The 23,069-nt window shown below is 39.6% G+C and overlaps 3 protein-coding genes across 4 annotated transcripts in view; 2 read left to right on the forward strand and 1 right to left on the reverse strand.

Moving 5' to 3' along the window:
* Nucleotides 1-352, reverse strand: part of LOC128022063 (receptor-interacting serine/threonine-protein kinase 1-like) — a 9,501-nt gene extending 9,149 nt beyond the window's left edge. Inside the window, exon 1 of one of the 2 annotated variants that reach the window (XM_052609285.1) lies at nt 233-352. The gene's annotated coding sequence lies outside the window, so the exon portion shown is untranslated. The remainder of the gene's footprint in view (nt 1-232) is intronic. The other variant, XM_052609294.1, reaches the window with a different exon arrangement.
* A 607-nt stretch (nt 353-959) lies between these two features.
* Nucleotides 960-9,709, forward strand: dusp22b (dual specificity phosphatase 22b). Its single transcript, XM_052609656.1, has 7 exons — nt 960-1,094; nt 1,959-1,992; nt 2,083-2,165; nt 3,553-3,602; nt 8,501-8,575; nt 9,082-9,253; nt 9,376-9,709. The coding sequence occupies exons 1-7, from the start codon at nt 1,074-1,076 to the stop codon at nt 9,499-9,501; spliced, it is 561 nt and encodes a 186-aa protein (XP_052465616.1). The 5' UTR covers nt 960-1,073; the 3' UTR covers nt 9,502-9,709.
* Nucleotides 9,710-10,609: 900 nt separating this feature from the next.
* On the forward strand, nt 10,610-19,776 carry LOC128022127 (interferon regulatory factor 4). The gene is made up of 9 exons (XM_052609399.1): nt 10,610-11,100; nt 11,479-11,678; nt 12,421-12,607; nt 13,703-13,794; nt 14,561-14,723; nt 15,581-15,682; nt 15,819-16,214; nt 18,253-18,365; nt 18,478-19,776. Exons 2-9 carry the CDS (start codon nt 11,481-11,483, stop codon nt 18,616-18,618), a joined length of 1,392 nt encoding a protein of 463 aa, XP_052465359.1. The 5' UTR covers nt 10,610-11,100; nt 11,479-11,480; the 3' UTR covers nt 18,619-19,776.
* Nucleotides 19,777-23,069: the final 3,293 nt, after the last annotated feature.

Here is a 23,069-nt window from a genome sequence, read left to right on the forward strand (position 1 = left end):
GTCAAAAACAAAGAGCACTTCAGAGAAACACATTAGAAACCAAAACGAGAAAAGAAAAACGAGATCGCTATTCGAAAGGTTGACATTTCTGCTTTTCCTTTCATTACTCGAGAGAAACAACCAAACTTTTTATTTATTCGTTAGTTGACTTCAGATATTAGATTTCTTCTACTGCCGAAAAACATCTTTAACCCGGATTAGAAACGCAACAGTGTATCAGTGTAACACTTACCTTGTTACATTCCGCCTAGATCCACTTCTCCTTGACTTCCGGGTATTAGTTTACAAAGTGAAAGTAAGAATCAGCCAGACACACATAATCAACAGCAGAGAACCAGAGCACGTTTAATCTCGTGCTAGCTTGTGTAGCTGACCGAGAAATGAACATTTACACATTGCATTTTAATAAATAAGAAGTAACGGGTTTGTAAAGTTTAAAAATGCTTTCAACGAAAATTTCGAAATCAAATGCTATGAGTAAATAGAAACTGCAAGGGATAATGTATGAATAAATCGGATTTATTTATTTATAAATAAATACATATTTATAATAAATAAATAAATACATAAAAATGTTTTAAAATAAATATGTTAAATAAATATTTCTAAATGAATAAATAATTGAACATGTATTATATATTTAAATTGGAATTATTTTAGTTTTACTGGGTTGCATGCAGAAACATTTACAAAGCAGCGTTAAAATGGATTGACTGATCATAAAACATGTTATAAATCCTTAAAATGCCCTCTGTCGTATGCAGGTTTATCTTTATTCATTTATTTGTCCATTTAGCAGAAAAGGATCATCGAAGGAATGCAAACCTTTTTGCTTTTTGCAACAGATATTTACTTTAAAACTGTCCTGGATGCTAGAATGAAACACTTTGCTAGTGATTGAATCAGGCCTCCGAAGTATCGCGAGAATATGAAGAGCGTGTCTCGGTAATAGAGTGCACTGCGCCTTTAAGAGAGGCTCGTCACGAGCTCAACACGACGATAACAGCAGCGACTGAACCCTGTCGATGCAAGCCTCGTTTCAAGCGGACTCCTGAAACACTAGTCACTGTGGCATGGGAAACGGAATCAATAAGGTAGATCTCCTCCTTCTGTAGCTCCGAGAGGGAAGACGATCTTGACGTTGGAAGGGTGTTTTTAGGGATGCTGGTTAAGGAGAGCTTCACTGTTGATCGTTTACCAACGCTATTGATTTCAACAATAACGAAACTTAAGCGCCGGCTGGAACACGCTAACTACTAGAAAGGCTTAGCAACTGCATAATAATACCCTAGCAACCACAGAGTAACGCGCTAACAGTTGCTCACATCAACATCACCACATAAAACCCCTTAGCAATGTATTTGAGTTTGTGTCTTCATCAGGTTTGTAGAAATGTAGCACTGCATCAGTGTCTCATCAGTGGATGCTCTGCAGTGAATGGGTGCCGTCAGAATGAGAGTCTGATAAAAACATCACAATAATCCACAGCACTCCAGTCCATCAGTGAACATCTGGAGAAGACAAAAGATGAAACACATCCAGCATTAAGATGATTTTAACTTTTAACTGCGAGTCCTTCACAATGGGAACTTTCTGTATTTTGACACTGATTTCAGAATAACTTTTTAATCCAGAAATTATTAATTTCAAAGGGGGTTGGAAAATGTAACAGAATAAAAGAAGAATCGATAAATAATAGATAATTTGTTGCAGTTGTGTTAATAATATGTAATGATGTAATCCATAAAAAAGTGGCCAAACGTGACATTTCTGAAGAACACAATTCAAGCCTTCGTGATGAAGCTGACTGTTGTCCCAGTGTTTTACAAAAGCATGATGTTACAGCATCAGTTTGAACTGATGTCTGAAACCAGCACACAAACACAGAAAACTGAGTGATGTTACGTTTTTAATTTTGGTTTGGTTGTGCCTGAACAAACCTGCTTGTGTCGTTCCAGGTTCTTCCAGACCTGTACTTGGGCAATTTCAAAGGTAAGAATGGACAAGGCTAGAATCCCCAACTCTATTTTAATAAAGTGCATGGTTAGGAAAGATGATAAAAGTGTGGATTTGTTCTTCCAGATGCTAGAGACAGGGAGCAACTAGCCAGAAACAACATCACACACATCCTCTCCATCCACGACACCGCTGCGCCCATTCTACAGGTACAGACCTTCATACAGACTGACGTTAAACTTAACTTCAAAGCCTAACAAAAGACACTTCTACAGTAAAACCATATTGAAAAATATTCCAGATCTAAAAAATGAAATAATATCAAAACAACAACTCTTTCCGTTTCATTACCTTCTATACAAAAGGTGAAACTTCTGGATCATTTTGCACTGTAATATGAACATGGAGTTTATTTTTAAATCCAGGCTTTTATGAAGTACACTACTCACTCACTGTTTTGCAGGTTTCACCATCTACACCGTGACAGACACACAAACACTTTCTGCTCCGGGAACTTTCTCGCTCTATCTAGGGTTCAGCTTCAGTTCTGTGTAGATGAATCAAGCAGCAGTAAAAGTCTTATTAGCATTTTAAGAGGTCTTAAATTTGAGTACCTCAGTACATCCTAATGTTAATATTAAACTTCAAAAATAAATGATTTAATTCGATAAAAGTCAAAACACAGAGTCGTTTGGATTTTACAGGTTCTCTGTTTCATAGCAGTCATCAGTCAATGAATACTGTGCTTTTATGTCAATCGATTATCGAATTATGACAGTGTTTATGTTGATTATATTTGAATATATTGTAGATGGTTGTAATTGTGCATATTTTGTCTCTCTCATCTGTTTGAATGAGCCGGGATATAGAAGTAGTAAAGCATATACATTTCAATATAAAAGTCCCGGAGTATTTTGGGCTTGTTTATAATTAAATGCCCCACATTATGCAAGTCTTTTTATTTAAGTCTTTTTTTGGATGTTATTTTTTTATAGTCCCCGTCACAGAGAGCAAAGACCAAAAACACGATTTAACATGCAATATATAGATATTACAACAATCAGCACTATAATCTTTAAATATTATTGTATCAGCAAAATCCAGCATCGATTGACCTCTAATTCTTATGTACTCATATATTAATTCTATACATTTAGTAGAACACTTCTTGAGTATTTCACACTTGCAATGACACTTTTTTTTGCATTTTAATGTGCTGCAGCCAGTTGAATCTAGATCCAATGCAGGTCTTAAAAACTCTTCTATTTGATTCAGGAGATTCTGTAGAGACCCTAAAGCAGACTTTCTCAGCAAACGGCTTCTCTTACAACAAAACAAGCCCTTCTGCACAAATTAACTTGTGCTGAATGCTTTGTGCTTTTCAGTAAAGACCTGAGAGTAAACAATGAAATATAGTGCAGTTATGCATGCATTGTTTTGAGTTTATTATGAAATGAATAAACATGGTGTGCATGTGCAACAAAGAGGTCTTGACATGACATGAAACAACAGCTTTACACGCCAGGTCTTTCTTTGTTTAGCATGTGATAGTGAGGTGTATTAAAGCCCATCCCTGTCTTTCCTCTGTTTCTTCAGGAGATGACTTATCTGTGTATCCCAGCAGCAGATTCGCCCACACAAAACCTGTGAGTAGCATGCATTTCTCATGGGCTCGTTCACTAATAGCTCTATATGAACTCTTTTGGCCGCCAGTGGGCAGCGCGAGGCACTGTAGCAACATGAAGATGTAAATGATTTTTATAAACAAACGCTTTATAAGTTCTGCATTCACACGTGCTGTTCCCTCTTGTCTCTTCTTCAGTCTTCACTAACGCTAACGCTGTGATGTTAGTTTTTCATGCCATATCAAACTAGTTACACCCTTGAGCACGCATGCATTCACACACACACACACACACACACACTCAAGACCCGCACGTACGCACACTTCCTCTTGTGGCCCTCTTGGTGCAGGAAGGAAGTCGTGAGCTGGGTTCTGCAGTGATGCCTCGGTCTCACTACGCCTTTATTTTTATCCCCCCCCGTTACCATCAGCCCTCTTGTCACCCTTACGAGCCTGCGAAACCCGGCCATGCGTAATGTGAAACTGACCCTCTTTAACCAAACTGGACCAGCCCTGCCCTTCTCATCCTGGTCCTGTCAGAAGGATGGATGTTCTGGAGGAAATGCCGCCGTACCTGCCGTGGTGTTGTTGTCTCTGCATGCTTAAAAGAAACCACAGTCAGATTTCTGGATTTCTTGCCACTATCTGGACAGTTTCAAACCAAAAAAATCTTTATTTTTTCCTTGCAAGGAGAATATGCAGATAGAAAGGCGAAAATATTTTATTTCTTGGAACAATTTTAGTATTTTTATGAAGGTATTCTCACACACACACACACACACACACACACACACACACACACACACACACACACACACACACACACAAGCCATTAGGTTTTAGCAGGAAGATGTTAACCCAAGATTGTCAGTGATCAGTAGCACATGTTATTTCCCCAGTTATGGAAAACATGTAAATATCAGGGGATTTTATAATTGGTATTTTAAGACCTATAAAAGTCCTAGAAATATCTATAGTGAATCTGCACTTTTAAAAATACAGGTACCAAAAGGGGTTTTCGCCGCGACGCCATCGAATAACCATTCTGCCCTTCTTCAAATAACCTTTCAATTCATAAAAGATCTATTTTTTATTAGTATGAGATAGAGGTCTTCTCAGGTCCTAAAATCTTTAAAAGTCAAGTGAAAGAAAAGAAGAAATGTTCTGCACGAACACACACACACCATAATGAAGCGAGTGGATTCCTGATGGATCTCATATCTGTAAGATGGATTTCTCAGTGCTAGGTTACAAACATTTTTCCCTTTTCTATGTGCATTTCTCAAAAACGCACTTAACACGAACATGAAAGTATGCGCTTAAGTGCTGAAACATAAATCATTTTTCACTCAGTGATGATCACGGTAACCTCATTACATTCTATAACTTCTGGCATAATGTTTTTAACCTGACCAGATGAATAAAGAATCCAGGAGTTATTGAGTCCATTTGGAGAAAGCACATTTGTTTTAAATTCCCCCGAGATCCTTGGCCACTGGTGCTGAACCCAACCCGTGTCTGATGCACTCGTCAAAGCTTTGGATCCAAACACCCTCAGAGTTTTGGATCCAAGTGGACCTGCGAAGACCTGCCACTTATTCCAAGCCTTCTAAAGAGACATAATTACTTCATATAATGAACCAATTTAGTTTAGCTTTTTAAACCGATTTACCTTTATAAACTAAAAAAAAAAGAGTCTACCAAACAAGAGACCAGACCCATTGCAGTTCAGTTGCTCCAATCATTCAAAGGCCTAGAAATAATAGAAACTTTTAGAAATTTTTTATTTATTTATTTTTTACGAACTGTAGTAATCATTTAGATTATCATAAAAGGGTCATGAACTGGGGAAAAAAATATCTTTTGACATATAAGAGGTCATTGTACTATAAACACATCCTGTACATTTCAGAACTCAAAACGTTAGTCTAAAAACAGCTTATATTGAAGCAAAACTGTTAAAATGACAGCTTGTGGAATGTGTGGCTAAATTCCGCATCCACAGAAGATCAACACCTGCTTCTACGTCACTGCCCGTTAAGCCCCGCCCACCGAGTCTACATCACTGCCCTTAACCCCCGCCCACCGAGTCTACGTCACTGCCAGTTTAGCCCCGCCCACCGAGTTTATATCACTGCCCGTTTAGCCCCGCCCACCGAGTCTACGTCACTGCCCGCTTAGCCCCACCCACCGATTCTACAGCACTGCCCGTTTAGCCCTGTCCACAAATTCTGAAAATGTAGCAAAAGAAATGTCTACGCATAAACTAGATGATAAAAATGCCCAGAAGACAGCAAGACACTATGCAGTGCTGAGCGTTGTAAAACGAGCATCGCAGTCTTTGTGAGGAACTGTTTTTAATATATAATATACTTATGCTTGGTCTGTTATTACAGATTGTTTGATATGTACTGAGTATTTATGGGTTTTTAACTTAAACCACTGCAGCATCCATCTGTGAAGGATGGAGACTGTCAAACAAACACAACTGTTAGCCAATCACATCAGTGGGCGTTTACTTCGGAGTCTATAATCACGCCTATTCAAACAGAGCGTTCTGATGAGGGGGTCAAGACAGGTCAGAAAATAGCCTGATACCTCTCAATTATAGATAACATTGCAAGTGGACCTCAGAGAACAGTACAAAATACTAAAAGAAGGCAGTTCATGACCCTTTAATAACAAACTTGCCTAACTTTAATTTTGGGCTTTTGCTAGTAAATAATTATTGCTAATTAATAATTGCATATTTAAGCCAGTGTTTTAATGATGTTTCATACTAGCTCCAGTTGAAAATCTACTGAAATATTTTGAGCACTTCAATACACTCTTGTTTGTATCAGCATCAATCCTAAATACAGTTTTAACAGGAACTGCGAAGGCAGTAAATACTGAAGTTGTAAAAGCTCGAGCGACCGGCTGCTGTGAGTAATCTGCATCTGGAAAACATCATGTACACAGGATGTCTCGTAATTCTCTGTTTACTGCTATGGTTACGACCTTCCCACCGCTGGAGGAACGGCACTGTCAGCGTCATAGTCTGAAGAAAACCCTCCACAGAATCTAGATCAAACTTCAACTGTACTACAGTGGCCCCAAAAGGTTGTTTTTTCACAATTAACAGGATATTTAACCTAAAAATGGATATTCTGTCATTATTTTTTTCATCCTCATGTCGTTCCAAGCCTGTGTGATGCCCATATTTAGATTATTTTTTTCTCATACAGCAGAAGTTTATTTGGAACCCATTGACATTCGCATTAAAAACAAAAACTGTTCAGAAACATCCTAGAAAATATATTTTGGGTGATCGATCCTTTTAAGCCACACTGAATGCCTGAATGTTAAAGCATTAGATAACAAGATATTAAAACTAATAACATTAACTCTAAAATCGAGTTGTTGTAAAAACTTGTTAAACTTGTTTGTTTTGTTTTATTTAACTAGGAATTTATTATTATTATTATTATTATTATTAATATTATTATTATTTCTCATTAGGGTTATGGACCAGCGTTGTTGTGGGATGTATGTAAGCCTATATGTTTATAAAGATTATGATGTTCGCGAATCAGTTTGACCTCCAGTTCCATGTTTAACGGCAGCTGCACAGACTTTTTTTTCCTTGGCATACATTGTTAGCTTCTCAGCTACTGTCTTAGAGTATTAACATTTAAAGAAATATCCACTGCGCTGAAGGCATACATTTTTATCACAATCAAAATCAGAGAGAGCTTTATTGCCAGGTATGTTTATACATAGGAGGAATTTGTTTAGGTGACAGAAACTTCCACAGCACAAGCAGATTACAGTGATGAGATACAGATAGTAAAAATACACAATATATGCTATTTGTGTGTACAGGTATGATATGTACAAAAGCAGGGAAATGTGAATAAGAAGATAAATATTTGTATAAATAGTGTTGTGTATTGAAGTCCACTGTTTTCGAGCTTGTTGAATTATAACTGCACCACACAGCCAGCTCTTTAACCTCTGTAAGAAGACTCATCTCTGTTCTGGATGAGGCCGATGACTGTAGTGTCGTCTGCAAACTTCAGGAGCTTGACAGAGGTTTAGTAGAGGTGCAGCTGTTGGTGTAGAGGGAAAAGAGCAGTGGGGAGAGTACATATCCCTGGGGGGCGCCAGTGTTGGATTTGAATTGGCCAATTCTCACTATAGCCCCTTTCACACTGCACGTCGGACCCGCAATATTTCCGGAACATTGCCAGGTCGCCTTCTGTGTGAAAGCAACCACGTCCCGGGATTGATTACCGAATTGAACCCGGGTCGGGGACCTAGTAACATTGCGGGGTTCGACCCTGGACGAGCGCTGTGTGAACAAAAGCCAGATCTAATTCCGTGTCGAAGTGATGACGCGCGCGGCTGTTTTGAAGGAAGATCAACATTCGCGACGAAAACACATGTGCAAACTGTAATGAAGCAGAGATCAGTTAGTTCCTCACTTTCCGCGCTGACGCCGAGATCGTTCGCTTGCTTCAGTGAAAGTGTAACGTGCCAAGCGTTGTCGACTCGTACATTACACGTCACGCGCTGATGTCACGTGTCGTTACGGGATCTTCAAGGGTTGTGTGTGAAAGCGCGCACATATACCGGGTCATCACTGGCAGTGTGAAAGTGCCAAATCTAGCGACCCGGGAACAATTGCAGGAACACTTTACCCCTGTATTTGCCGGAATGGCAGTGTGAAAGGGGCTCTAGATAAGCCAACAGAACAACTTCATGACCACAGACATTAAAGCCACAGGTCTGTAGTCATTAAGTCCTGTAATTTGGGTTTCTTTGGGATGGGGATGATGGTGGAGCATTTGGAGCAGATTTCATTGCAGTATTCTTCACATTGGTTCTCACTAAAGAACTGCATGAAGTTGACATAATCAGTCTCTTTCCTCTCCACAGAATTCAGCATTTTAAGAAGAGCATTAAATTCATGCACGAGTCCCGACTGAAAGGCGAGGGCTGTCTGGTTCACTGGTAAGTGAAGGGTTTGTACTGTATGTGCTCCAGATATTGAATCAACACCGTAAATTAAACAGGGTTGGGTTTCCATATGATTGCATGCATTTATATATATATATATGAGTCTACCATAAGAGGAAGCAGAATGTGCACTCAACCCAGATACCAGCCCTAATCGAGCCCAGTGTGACCATGTGAACAGCTGATAACTAGGTGTCAAGGGTGGGTGGGGGGCGGGTATTTTTAAACTTCCCAAAACAACAGTAAACACGAGCCTCTGTTTGTTGAGAGACTATAACACTGCTGTGTTCAGAGCGGTTCATTCTCAAACACATTAGTCTGTAATATTTTCCTGAAATCTCATGCTCTTCCCCTGTGATTTGGAGTTGCACGACTAAGTTAGGAGCTTGTATTGATCACTAACCTACAGTATGAACAGTCATGAGCAAACGCCTGTAATTATTCTAAAGGCAAGCGAAAGTGAATCTGCTGAATGTGATCTGTGATCTGATGTTCTCCAGTCTGGCCGGCGTGTCTCGTAGCGTGACGCTGGTGGTGGCGTACGTCATGACCGTCACGACTCTGGGATGGCAGGAGGCTCTGTCTGCGGTGAAGGTGGCCAGACCGTGTGCTTCACCAAACGTGGGCTTCCAGAACCAGCTGCAGGAGTTTGAGAGCAGCCAGCTACAGCAGGTGATTCCTCAACCCTTAATGACTCAATTACAGTAAAGCTGAGCTGCTTCCGTCCAGGAAGAGTTCATCTGGAGCACAATCCAGATTGATTCATTGATTGGTAACTGTGTATTTGTGTTCAGTTCAGAGAGTGGCTGAAGGAGGAGTATAAGGAGAACCCGTTCAGTGATGAGGAGGACGTTCGTGACCTGCTGACACAGATTCCCAGCTCGTCTGCGCCCGAGGACGAGGACTTTGAGTTCAGCTGAGAGCTCGGACAGACCATTCCTGACGTGTCCTTATATCAGTCATCTGGGGTTAGGAAGATGAAAGTGTTTGTAATGGCACAGCACTGTTTATTAACTTATGCACACTTTCTGTAAATAAGACATATTCAAGGTTTTAATGTTTGCTACTGATGCGATGTTAATGGGGTTAATTCACATTTTGTTGTATTATAAAAACTGATTTATACTACTATAGTCTCTGACTTTCTGCTTTTCCTTAAAGAAATAATCAAGATGCGCCCCTTTCCAGCAGTGCGTATTTTGCTTTTAATTTCACATGCAAATCAGTAAGATCATCTACCTTGACTTGCAAAATGGGACGTGCTTGATATATTCATGTTTAAAAGCTTGAAAGAGCACTTGCGCTGTGAAGAAGATTAAATTCATCATTTAGCTTATAGCTTAATAATGTGCGCCCTTATTCACATAAACTCTTGTTTGTTATGTAAGAAGTGAGTAAATGTGAAGCAGTAAATGGATCCAGTGCAGCTCTTAAAGTGACAGTATCCTAATATTCCTGCTGCAGACTGTGTGCTTGAAATAATCAAACAAAGAAAATCATTTACTGCTTTTGAACGAAGGACTTTTGTAGCTTTAATAAGAAACAAAGGAAGTTTAATTCTTACAGTGAAGACTATGCTGTTTTATTTTATATTCATTTATTCAGTTTCTGTGCTGGGATGTTGAATACTTTAGACCTACATAACAAACTCAGAGGACTGTTTGTTCCATTTGTATCTTTTTTCTTTTTTTATTACTGACTGTTTATTTATTTTCAATAATTTCTGAGGATTAAAAAAATATACTTATATAACACTAATTATTAGCCTAGTATTCTGCTGTGGTATTGAGAATTGCAAAATCTCTAAATGCCTCTAAAATGTAGATGTCATGTTTACAGAAAATATTTTTTTGGGTGAACTATCCCTTTGGAAATATTTAGTTATTTTAATATGGTAACTCCGTGTTATTTCTCTGTCGGACAGCAGGGGGCAGCATATTCAACACTGATGCACTCGAAACAGATTGGTAACAGATTTGAAGTTACTTGATATCAAATACTTGACGAGTTCATATGTAAGCGGTTTTCTTATATTATTTTGGGGGGTAAACGGACCCCGAGAAGTTCAGTGGAATTTCAAAGCACTTCTCCACTGGCCCCTTGTGATGGGAACAAGCGAGGGACCCCCGTGCGCTTCGGTGAATTTCCTCAAAGCAAACAAACCTACACATCAACAAACATCAAACACCAGGAGAAGTGATGACGAGCGCCGGGAGATTTTCTGGCATGTTTTATCGACAGATATTTGTTCCACGGTGTGTGTGTGTGTGTGTGTGTGTGTGTGTGTGCGCGCGTCTCGCAGGGATTTCCCGTATGCTGGATGTTTATTCTTGCGGTTCTGCCGCGTTTCTCTGAAGTCTTCATTCAGCTCTCAATGGTGCTGGAGACACACACTTCCACGTAACGCTCCACCCATCTCTCCACCTAACGCGCATTATTTAAGAATAGAAACACCTTCCTCTGACAGGACTTGAGCAGTCGGCTTTGAAAGAGAAGTCAAGTTGTCTGCATTCACAAAGGTAAGACTCGAGAGCCTTGATCTGTGTGACAACTGAGCTGAATAACACTTGATTTAATCAGACTGCTAAAGAAAAGAAACTTTTATAAGCATGCAGCTTATTTATTGAAAGTGCTTGTGCTTCATGCATTATAAGCTACGAATACCCTTACACAGGCTACTCATTATTCCTTTTACAAAATGTGTCTGTTATTAAACTGCATGTAAAGCTTCATTCTTTGAACGCATCATTTTCATGCAACATTTTCTGTCGTTTGAGAACTTGCTGTAAAAGTGTGTGTGAATGCGGAATGTGCATGCATGAACTGATCTGAATCACTCTTCTGCTCACTGCATGTGCACCTGCTCTCGCGTGCATCCCTCCCTCCCTCCCTCACAGACATGAACTTAGATGGGGACAGCAGCATGTCAGTCAGTTGTGGGAATGGCAAACTTAGACAGTGGCTCATCGATCAGATTGACAGCGGGGAGTATCAAGGCTTGGTTTGGGAAAATGACGAGAAAACCATTTTCAGGATTCCCTGGAAGCACGCGGGGAAACAGGACTACAACCGGGACGAGGACGCCGCGCTGTTCAAGGTGAAGGAGGATGAGGATGAGGATGAGGATGAGGTGCACCTCTGAGGACTCTTCAGTGATGGAGTGTCTTCAGACGTGTACGAATGTGTCTTTATTGAAATAAACACAGCGCTTTTCAAGCTAGACGAAACCGATCAAACAATAGCTCTAGTGTTAAAGTGAAGCCAGAAGTAGTGGATAATGCCATAGTTATTCTGCTCAACCACACTTGTTCCTCTGTCGGACACCTGTGTGAACTCGACTCGACGGATTCAGAGTAAAATGATAAAGAAAAGCGCAGTTTGTTCCGAGAAAAACTTGTTTGTAACCACGTGGTTTGATATTGTGTTATCTGATGCGATGACATTCATGCACCTCTTGAGTGGCGTCAGTTTCCAAATACATTCTGGGGCGACTGAATGCATATGTATCATTAATACATCAAGGCACATTTTTCATATACTGTAGGATCAATTATCAGGAGTAATTTCCTATCAGTGTTGTGCTGAGCTGAAAAAGACCCTTGCATGTTAATAGATTGGCATTCTGTGGTTGTAGAAACACAAGCAATGACAGCTCAGTCATTTAGACACATTGGACAGTATTTTATTAATGACTTAATAACACACTTATTATCACCATCATTATTAACAAGAATCATAGTACGCATCCAGCTTGACGTTGCCTGTATTCTGAGTGTTCTTCTGCTTCCTCGCTCACTCTTCATCTCTTCTCATCTTCACGCCGCTCTTGTGGTTTGTAGGCTTGGGCTCTGTTCAAAGGCAAGTACAGAGAAGGCTTGGACAAACCAGACCCTCCAACGTGGAAGACCAGGCTCCGCTGTGCCCTGAACAAAAGCAATGACTTCGATGAACTGGTGGAGAGAAGCCAGCTGGACATCTCAGATCCTTACAAGGTCTACAGGATAATACCAGAAGGAGCCAAGAGAGGTAACTTCCATTTCTGGAAATGCATTTAAATGCCTTAAAACATGCATCAGAGGAAGGTCTCTTGGACCTGTGCATTGGTCACCTTCTAATCCACAAATATACATTTAGTAGGAAGTCGCATCTTGGAACAGTGCAGTTTATTTCTCGAGGTTTGATGCATTGCATCATTCCAACTCTTAATGAAAAGCAAGCACACAAAAGAGCACTGAACAGAGCTAATTTGCTACACAGAGGTGGAGGCATGCTATGCATTCACATTAAATATTGCTGCTTGGCCTCAGTATGTGTAGCAGGAAGCTAAGAGGAAGCCACTACATGTGCTAAAATCCCTCAAGCTTTTTATAGAGAGCTTCGGTTACCAAGTGCACAGCAGTAAAGCAACGCAAATCACCCATCAGACCTCGCATCAGACGAGCTCGTGCTTCGAGATGCTGGGCCAAGACCCTGAAGACCTCTGCTGTGACCCTAAAGCATTCAAGAGTTTCTGGCATTTCATACAAATGATACGAATAACAGTTTCACACCTTAATATAGTTGCTATAATGTGTGCTTGTGAACTACCTGTGAAGTGAAGCAAGAACTGAACTCTGATGAGTGCAGACGAAATACTGTCTTTGAGTTTTGAGGATGAAGCAGATATAGACACTAAAATGTACGGAAAACTGATCAAAAATATTGATCGCTGTCCTTGGACTGACCTTTGAGTAAAATCAAGTGACCTCAAGAATGGAAACGTCCTCTGATAGCAGCAGCAAATAGTTATCGAGTCTGTGCTGGAAACGATTTAGTTGGCTATTTACAGAAAAAAATAAAATCATGATGAACTGTTCGATATGTGTGACCTCAGCTTCTTTTAACAAAATAAATCCATCAACAAGGGAAGGAAAAGTGCACTCGTCAAGTCTGAGAAAAGACTTCAACTTAAAATATAATAATGAAATGAAATGTTGGCTACAATTGTCATAAACCAAATAATCAAACAGTGTGGATATTTATTCATTTATTTGGCTTTTTTGCATGCTTTGGAGCCAGAGATTGATAATGATTCTTGTGCAGTTTTATATGTATATGAATAGTTTTGTTGTTGTGTTTCAGGCTCTAAGTCCAGCAGTTTGGAGGACAGCGCAGGACACGTGCCTCCGATCAGTTATTCCATGCATTCCCCATATCCTCCTCTCCAGTCTCAGGTGAGATGTGTTACCACTGCGGTGCCACATTATTATTTACTTAATTTCCTTTAATATTTTTTTATATTAATTTCCGTGGGAGACGTCCAGTTAGTATTGCATTTCTATCTAGTACTTTAACATTTGCAACTTGTTCCTAGCAGATACTTTCAGTTTGAAACAGTGTTATTATAGTTTCAAAAGACTTTTATAGTTTTTATAAATATTTTTCATTAGTTTTTATTTTTATATTTTCTTTTATCATTTTTATTTTGCTTAAAGTTTTTGTAATGCGCTATTGAAATGTGTGTTTTTTTTTGTTTTATTAGGTTTTTATATGCCAATATTTTTTATTTATTTTTTTATTAACTATAAATACTATTTTAAAGTTAAGTACGTTTTTTTGTATTCATTTTTATTGCATTTTAGTTATAGTTATTTAAGTGCATCAAGTTAAACAAAATTAATTATTTTAATGAAAGTTTTTAAAATATGAATGTAATTTTAGTTCTAGTTTATTTATCTCTACTAAAAGTGCACAATCAGCCGAGCTGTTTACTGCTGATCTGGTGAATGTTACACTAGTTAAGAACTCTAATGAGCCCTAGCTGGTGAGCAGAACACTCTTCTTCTCCTTCTCCTTCTCCTTCTCCTTCTCCTTCTCCTTCTTCTTCTTCTTCTTCTTCTTCTTCTTCTTCTCCTCCTCCTCCTTCTTCTCCTTCTTCTTCTTCTTCTTCTTCTTCTTCTCCTCTGGGTGGTCAGTGATAAGTCCTCTGTCTGTGTGCAGATGGCAGGATACATGCTGCCCCAGGAGAGACGAGACTGGAGGGAATACAGCGGCGATCCGTCTCATCCTCATCCTCAGGCTCCTCACACAGAGTTACCGTACGGCCAGTGTCCGTATCCACCCACACGCTCCTTACCGTGGCACCCATCGGCCTGTGACAACGGTACACGCTCCACTTCTGAGTGCACTACATCTGTCAAACATCTGTGTCTAATGCAGTGTTGGGGAAAGTTACTTGCATTACAATATTACCGAACTCCATACTTGCTTTTTAAGAAAAGTAATGCATTATGTTTTTTTTTTTGTTGCGTTAATTATATTTTTGGCCCTTTCACACCGAGAGTGAAATGAATGATCCTCAGGTTGAAGGAAGTGCGTCCGTCTCTGAACTTCCACACGGGACAGGACGGGTGTCAGCCCATACACGGGAGAACAAGAGTAACCCAAAACCATTACAGGACATCATTTAAGGCTGTGCACCATATTTAGGATATTATTTTCAGAGAAGCTAGAGCTATTCTTGGTCATAGATGCTCTCACTTGCTCTTGTAAGAGCGTTTATCAAAGGCGAGCAACATGAGATGACTTTAAACAAAAGAGGAAATCCTTCATTTAAGCACAGCGTGTCTGTATTTGTGCTGGTTTATTAATGGCACTTCTCACTCGAGGGGTACAAGTGAATATGAGTCACAGGACACACTTTGTTCTGCTCACAGTCAGTCCCTTCTTTAACCTTTGCTAAATACAAGTCTCAGATCGAAAACAACCAATGCAAATCACAATCATTACAATTACAGTTTTTATTTGTTGACTTTACCACCAGAAAAATCTCCTCTGATTTTAAAACGAAGGTTGAAAGTTGTTGTGTCTGTGTTTCTGGGTCTGGGTCTGCTCTCGACTCTGACTCTCACAATCACAGAAGTGGAGAGACACTTACTTTATTTCACTATATGCTCTTTATCATATTGTATTTGTGATTTAGCTGGTAGTCTAATAATCTGAATGTCTCTTCTCTTTCAGGATATCAGATATCTGGCTCCTTCTACACATATTCGCCCACAGAAAGCCATTCAGTGGCGATGGACCCCAATATAAGATCAGCCGAAGCCATGGCCATCTCAGGTAGACTTCACCACTTCTACTCACGCTTCATTACTCATAAGCAGCACTTTTAGAGAGTACGGTGATCTAATTCCACTGTTGAAGATGTGATCAGTAGTTCTCTGCTAGAGATGATCTCCTGGTGTGTGCTCCTCAGACTGCCGTCTGCACGTGTCTCTGTTTTACCGTGAGTCTCTGGTGAAGGAGGTGACCACCAGCCGTCCCGAAGGCTGTCGAATCTCCTCCTCTCCGTCTCCAGGATCCCCCTCGTCCCCGTCCTCTCCGGGCCCCGAGGAGCGTCTGTACGGCGGGGCCGAGGCCGTGCTCTTTCCCTTCCCGTACCCTCAGTCTCAGCGGCGCGGGGCCGAGAAGCTGCCGAACGTGCTGGAGCGGGGCGTGCTGCTGTGGCTGGCTCCGGACGGGCTCTACGCCAAGCGTCTGTGTCAGGGGAGGGTGTACTGGGAGGGTCCTCTGGCCCCCTACGCCGACAAACCCAACAAACTGGAGAAAGAGCAGACCTGCAAACTGATGGACACGCAGCAGTTCCTCTCAGGTCAGAGATTCCAGCGACTAGACAGTGCTGATTAAGTGCGTTTGATTAACTTAAAGGGTTGCTCCACCGCAAAATGAAAATGTTTCATTCACAATTCTAGTCATTTGGATGAAACCCGGGAGGCTTGAGACTGTCCCATAGACTGCCAAGTAAATAACAGAGTCGCCAAAGCATTAATACACCTAAAAAAACACATCCTTTCGGCGCGGCTGATACAGAAGAGTGTATGCAATCTGCGATCAGCTCAGAATTGTCAAATGGTTACTCTGATTTGGAGAGAAACACACACTTCATTCTTTCCTGGACCTCGACCTCGTTATTTATTTGTCAGTCTATGGGACAGTCACAAGCCTCCCGGCTTTCATCCAAAATATCTCAAATTGTGTTCTGAATACGAACGAAGCTTAAGTGATTAATGACAAAATGTTCATTTTGTGGTGGAGTATCCCTTTAATTAGAAACCTTTTGAACAGAATCACATGCTTTTCCCGTACAGCAGAAAAAAATAAAAACATTTTAAATATATTTGCTGTAATGTGTTTCAGAATATATTAAGTTAATATATATTCTGCCAATATATATTTTAAACAAATTTAAAAAATATAAATATATATTTTTAAAAAGCATTTCAAAACAAAGTTTGTCCTCCATATAGTGCTGTCGAACAATTCATCTCGATTAATCGCATCCAAAATAAAAGTTTTTGTGCACATAATATATACACATGCAGTATATATTTTGAAAATATTTAATATAAACATACATATTTTTTCTTAAATATATGCATGCATGAGTGTGTTTTTATATATACATGATAAATATAAACAGTGCACACACATATATTATGTGAACTTTTATTTTGCATGTGATTAATTGTTTATCAGCACTATTTTTCTTGTATTGAAATAAATGAAAAAACATTAATATATGTCACATTTGAAGATAAACATTATTTTGTTGTCTATAACATATCTAAACATATACAACATTGGAATAAAATTCAGCACTTAACAAAAACACTATAAATATATGTATTTTGAAATATAGTTTGGTACATGAATGTAAAAAATATTTAAAATGTCGGAAATATGTTTCATTGAGCTTCACTGTCATTGTTTTTTGAGTTTTGGATCGGAGATGATTGAGATGCTTCCACAGATCAAGAGTTTTTTATGAAATGAATTTCAGTGTAAATGCATTCATGCATGAGTCACGCTTATCTTTGTAAATTGTTCATAAAACTATGATTTTCTGAGCCGACACATTCAGCCGTTTAATCAAGAGCGAACATGAGACTGATTCACAGACTGAACTTCATCAGCTGTAGACTCACTGTAGAAGTGTGTTGTATTCAGCTCTTCTGTGGGATCAGGGAAGGGTTCATTAGGCTGTGTGTGTGTGTGTGTGTGTGTGTGGTTTGCCACATGTCTCTAACGTCACACGTCTGTTGTGTTTGACACTGTGGGATTTTCCAGCGAGCTCCTGAGCGTCTGATCACACACATGAACACACTCTCATCCGTCTGCACCTGCTGAAGTTCATTTGCATTGCAGCTCTCTGCGAGTCATCAGTTTACGAGGGGTCTTGTGCTCACATTATTGCTCATCGGGAGTTTCTTAGTCTTTGATGGGAAGAGTTTGACATTAAAACCCATCAGCGATTTTAAAAACTCTCACACCACTTTATCTTTAGAATTAGGAATCAAATATAAATCTGCCGGTGCTAATATAGAAATAATGTCATCAAACACAAACACAAATCTCATTCTCAGTACTGTAGCTGGAGGAATTATGATCTGTGTGCAATGCAAATGCACTGTATTGAATGCAAAAGCATTGGTACATCATGATTGATGTATGTGTACTGCCTACTGAGTTCATACTGAATACAAACATTTATTCTCAAAGCCAAAATATAATGAGAACCATTGATGCAAAATGACAAAAAGTAAATGCATTGAGAATTTGCATTGAAAAAAACTAAAAGTGATGCATTTCCTTCATGCAAAATGTTAATGTATTTTATTATCTCTCTGTAGAATTGCAGGGCTTCATTCACCACGGCCGTCCCATGCCACGCTCTCAGGTGGTGCTGTGTTTCGGAGACGAGTTTCCAGACCCTCAGCGACAGAGCAAAATGATCACAGCTCAGGTAAGATGTGTTGTCCGAGCATGGACTCAGTGTTTCTATGTTCAGATGCGTGTCACACACAGTGCAGTTCACCAGCAGGGGAATATCTCACCGTGTCGCTCTGCGTTCGCAGGTCGAGCCCATGTTTGCCCGACAGCTCCTGTATTTTGCCGGCCAGACCAACGGGCATTACCTGCGCGGATATGAGCTTCAGAGTCAAGGTGCTTTACCTGTAGAAGAGTATCAGAGGAGCATCCAGAACTTGCAGGAGTAACAGCCTTCACACGAGCCGCTCGGACAGACAGAGGAGACGAATGGAGGACCACTGACATCAAAATGAAGACTTGAGACCGGATCCCTGACCAAGTGCCCACTTACACGTCATACAAAGCCATTCGGACACCACACACTCTATGAAATTGTTTATAGTGTCAGGTGAATTATGTCTCATTAGGTTCAAAGGTTTGAGAGATTGTTGTTTATGGTTTTGTGTTTATGTCAGCTTCTTTGCTGCTGTCATGAAAGAGAAACACAAACCACATGCTAAACCGGTCAGATTGAGTTCAGTTCAGTTCAGCGTTTCACTCACATCAAGCTGATCAGATCATACGCAGTGATAAAGGTTGCATTCAATTAGAAAAGAATGCAGCGTAAAGAAGCTAACCAAAAATAAAACTACAATCCAGCTAATTTTCTCATCACCTTTAGTAATTGTTTGTTAGTGGGGCAGATATTTTTGATAAGTTGATGTATAGTTTCTTAGATGTTCTTTTATTGATCTGTATGCTTCTGCTTTTCTAACACAATTCTCTGTTTTCCTCGTTGTTTTTAACTCCGCGCTGTGTAAGTATTTATAATGCATGCATGCAGGTTTCTATATGCACAGCAGAATGTACTGTATAGCTGTATAGATATCTTGAATGTAATCAAAGTAATTATTTCTCTGAATGGCATCTGACAAGAAGTTATATAATGCTAAATACTAAGAAACAGTTTGTGGTTGTGTGTGTGTGTGTGTGTGTGAGTGTGTGATTGTAATCTGCCTACAAGTAAAGATTTAAGTCTCAATTGTAATCATGACAAAATCTGCTTCTCCCCTATTTTTACACGTGTGTGTGTGAGAGAGAGTGTGTGAGAGTGTGTGTGTGTGTGTGTGTGAGAGAGAGAAGTGTGTGTGTGTGTGTGCGTGTGTGTGTGAAAGTGTGTGTGTTCATGTGCTGATGGGAACGCAATATAGCAGGTAACTGCCACAAAACTGTGATGATGTCAGATTTGTAAATGAAAGAGGCACGAAGAGAAAGACTTTTTCAGATTTCTTGTTTCCCTCTCCGTCTCAGAACTGTTTTTATTGTATTTTGTGTTGTTTTGTCTGTTTTATTTCAAATCTGGGCCTTTTTTTCCTTAAGTCAATTAAAGATATTTTTGTATGATCCTGGTTTTGTCCTGTATATTGTTTCTTCGGCTTGGCTTTGAGTGGTGCAGGTGTGTGTGTGCATTGATATATGAACAGACTCCGCTTGTGTTCTCTGGTTAAACACAAGTCAGTAGAACCAAATAATGCTGGGTTGTTTCAACCCAAGTTTGGGGCAAATATGGACTAAGTTGGGTTAAATTTCTACATTTAATGTTTAACTCAAAAGTTTGGTTAGTCCATATTTGACCCAAAGTTGGGTTGAAACAACCCAGATTTTTTTTTTTTTTTTTTGAGTGTAGCACCAAAAGAAACTACGAAGCAGTTTTACTCAAGACCCCTTCAAGGTCTATTATTTAATGCGGCTGTTCTCCGAAAGGTCATGTGACGTTCGACGTATATACAGCTGCTCAACTTCTGGCTTCTGTTATGTCGAATAGTCAATTACAAGAGATTAATATAGATGATTATTAACATGTTCTCTAAAGCTTCTGTCTATCTTTGAATTAAGATAAATGTGAGCTTCTTCCTATAAAGTCTTGCTCTGCCCCATTATTATACAATATGTATATTATTCTGGACTTCGCTTCCTTAAATAAAACGCTTAGAATAAACTGGTTTAAGTGATTTGTGAATAATTCTGAATCTATTCCCCATTATATTCCTTTCTAAAGTTGGTGGTCTCTCTTTTTTTTGGTATGTAGGCTACTTATCATTTCTTTAAATTGCCTATGAAATGTCTAATTATTAATAAACTTAAAGAGCTATATGTGTACGTGTTTCTAACTCAGACTATCTTTCTTTGGTGTTTAAGGATGTCTTATTTGTTTTTTATAACTCTCACAAGAATTTAAAAGACAGGTATTTTCTGCTAAATCTATTTATTTTCTGTAAAGAAACTTGAAATGTTGTTTGGATAGTCTTCCAGAAATGTCAAAGACTTAAAATCCTATACATTGTGCTCAAAGTATAATATTTATGTGTTTTACTTTTATTTTTTAAAATATTGTGCTATTGACTAGGTGTTGGGCAACATTTTATTTTGTTTATTATTTATTTATTTATTAAATTGGATTCAGAAAACACAAACATTGACAATAAACCATGTGACCATACTATAACCGGCCAGCGATGCTTTTAGGAAATGCATGCGCGAGCAATATTTTGATAGCATCATGCTAGCTCGACCTGCTTAAATTTAATGCACAAGAGCAATTTCCAGGCGGCAAGGAAGTCGACCGGAAGTTGAAGTCGGCTGCGTGCTGCCATCTTTTAGCAGAACTTCACTTGCGTTAGCATCCCATTGACTCCCATTCATTTTGGCGTCACTTTGACAGCGAATAACTTTACATCTGAGGAGTTTAACGACTCCGTTTGTCCATTATTTATTTTATGTTTTGCTTTTTATGTTGTGCGCACCAGTCGTCCGTGAGGGGCTGGTGCGCTGTTTTGTGTTTATTTTTGTCATTAAAGTTTCATTTTGATTGTGCGCCGGTTCCCGCCTCCTTCTTCCAGATGAATATGGAGATTTTATCATTACAGTTGTATTTTGGAATAATTACAACAATGGCATGCTTCTGTCGCGAGCGGGTGACAATAAGCATTAGACATTTACACACGCTACCTGGAAAAATGACTCTGTTACTTGCATCACTGACAAACCACTTTCCTGTTTGATTCTGTAAAGCTGCTTTGACACAGTCAGTTACAGATAAAGGTGACTTGATGGCATAGATCATGTTTGTAAGTTGCATTTCAGACGCCGTTCTTTCGCTTTCTTGGGGCCGGGAGTCATGGCTTACTGAAATCTATCAGATCTCTTTTCAGTACATCTTTACACCTCAGTTTAGGCCGTCTAACAGTACAGGTGTCCTTCTTGAGCACATGGGGAATGCGGCAAGAGGACATTCTGGTCACATGACCTGCCCATTTAATACATTAATCAGGCGGGAGGAAAGGGGTTCACTTTTTGTCACTGTAAACAGATCTTCATTTGTCATTTTATCCCTCCGTGTCAAACCAGAGGGATCTAGTGTGAAAGGCACTGACCTGACTCTCTTGACACCTGTCGGCAGTCCAGCATTCAGTGCCTTACGACCCATGCTTCACACACTATTACTGTGGTGCAAACAGACAGATGCTTATACCTTCACATGTGATTTGTCAGACTGATTCAAATCTCATCATCCAGGGTAGCACTGCGGGTCACGGTAGATCCAAGATAAGTGATCTTTTACTCATCGTCTACAAGAACTACCTTTTTTAAACAGAAAATGATGTGTGTTGTGTTGGCAGCAAGTGATATAGTCTTTTCGTTTCGTCTGATTGTGAGCCCAGAAACATCACGAGCAGAATCTGCAGCTGCTCTGGTGAAGATCTGCATCTGTGCACAGCAGTTTCTCTGACGACAATCTCTTTCTGAAGTGGATAGTCCTGTTAAGTTAGTTATACTTTTATAACAGATGGCACTATTTGAACTGTATAACTCACTATGCAATGCACAAGCTTTTCTGAATTATCGTTAGTGACGGATTCATCTTTCCTCTTGAGCACACCGCTGTCATTTCATGGACAACATCCTCCCAGCAATTCACAAAATGCATTTTGTGAACAAATTAATTTAATATTTCGTCCACAAAAGGGAATCATGTGAATGCATTTTTGTGAGCTCAACTTGTTGTTTGCACAAAAAGATGTTTCAGTTGTCAAAACATGCCCAGCTTTCCATGTACGAGTAAAGCATAACAGCATTTTGTCTCAAAAAATAAATTTTCGTCCACAAGATTAGGCAGGTCACACTTGGCGAAAGCATATAGTGTGTTTGATTGTGTCTGATATGGCAGGCGTTTAAGCGTGTAGCTGTCTTTTAGTTACGCTAGCGCGAGAGCAGAGTGGTTTTAGGGGACAGTGTGAGTGCAGAGAGAAAGACACAGGAAGCCTGATTCACAGGTGCACAGGAAGACTAGCCCACAAGAAAAACAATGAGACGAAGAGAAGCGGGTGGGGGGCTGCGCATGTTCAGATCTCTGTTCTACTGGATTACTACACAAACACACAGTACAAATTCATCTGCACCTTCCTGTAGTGTGCATCAACATCATTTGCTAATTCTTTCAATTGTTTATTCTTCTTTCTGATTTGAGTCGTACTGTACAAATGTTTAACTGTTCACATTTAAAATATACAGTTGCTGTATTAAATGAAATCGGTCCAGATTACTTTCTTAATAAACACTCATCACTTTATTGTGTATGATCAACACAGTGTCAGCACGGTTCATGATGAATTCATACAGTCGGCTCTCTGGGTAGGTT

The sequence above is a fragment of the Carassius gibelio genome, chromosome A2 (assembly GCF_023724105.1).
Source record: "Carassius gibelio isolate Cgi1373 ecotype wild population from Czech Republic chromosome A2, carGib1.2-hapl.c, whole genome shotgun sequence".
In the NCBI taxonomy this organism is placed as follows: domain Eukaryota; kingdom Metazoa; phylum Chordata; class Actinopteri; order Cypriniformes; family Cyprinidae; genus Carassius; species Carassius gibelio.

Excerpts from the sequence above, each read along its gene's own strand:
- dusp22b (XM_052609656.1), top strand. The coding sequence starts at position 1,074 with ATGGGAAACGGAATCAATAAG. Across the intron at positions 1,095-1,958 it reads TGGGAAACGGAATCAATAAG|GTTCTTCCAGACCTGTACTT; the intron begins GTAGATCTCCTC and ends GTGTCGTTCCAG. Across the intron at positions 1,993-2,082 it reads GTACTTGGGCAATTTCAAAG|ATGCTAGAGACAGGGAGCAA; the intron begins GTAAGAATGGAC and ends TTGTTCTTCCAG.
- LOC128022127 (XM_052609399.1), top strand. The coding sequence starts at position 11,481 with ATGAACTTAGATGGGGACAGCAGCATGTCAGTCAGTTGTGGGAATGGC. Across the intron at positions 12,608-13,702 it reads ACCAGAAGGAGCCAAGAGAG|GCTCTAAGTCCAGCAGTTTG; the intron begins GTAACTTCCATT and ends GTTGTGTTTCAG. Across the intron at positions 15,683-15,818 it reads CGAAGCCATGGCCATCTCAG|ACTGCCGTCTGCACGTGTCT; the intron begins GTAGACTTCACC and ends TGTGCTCCTCAG.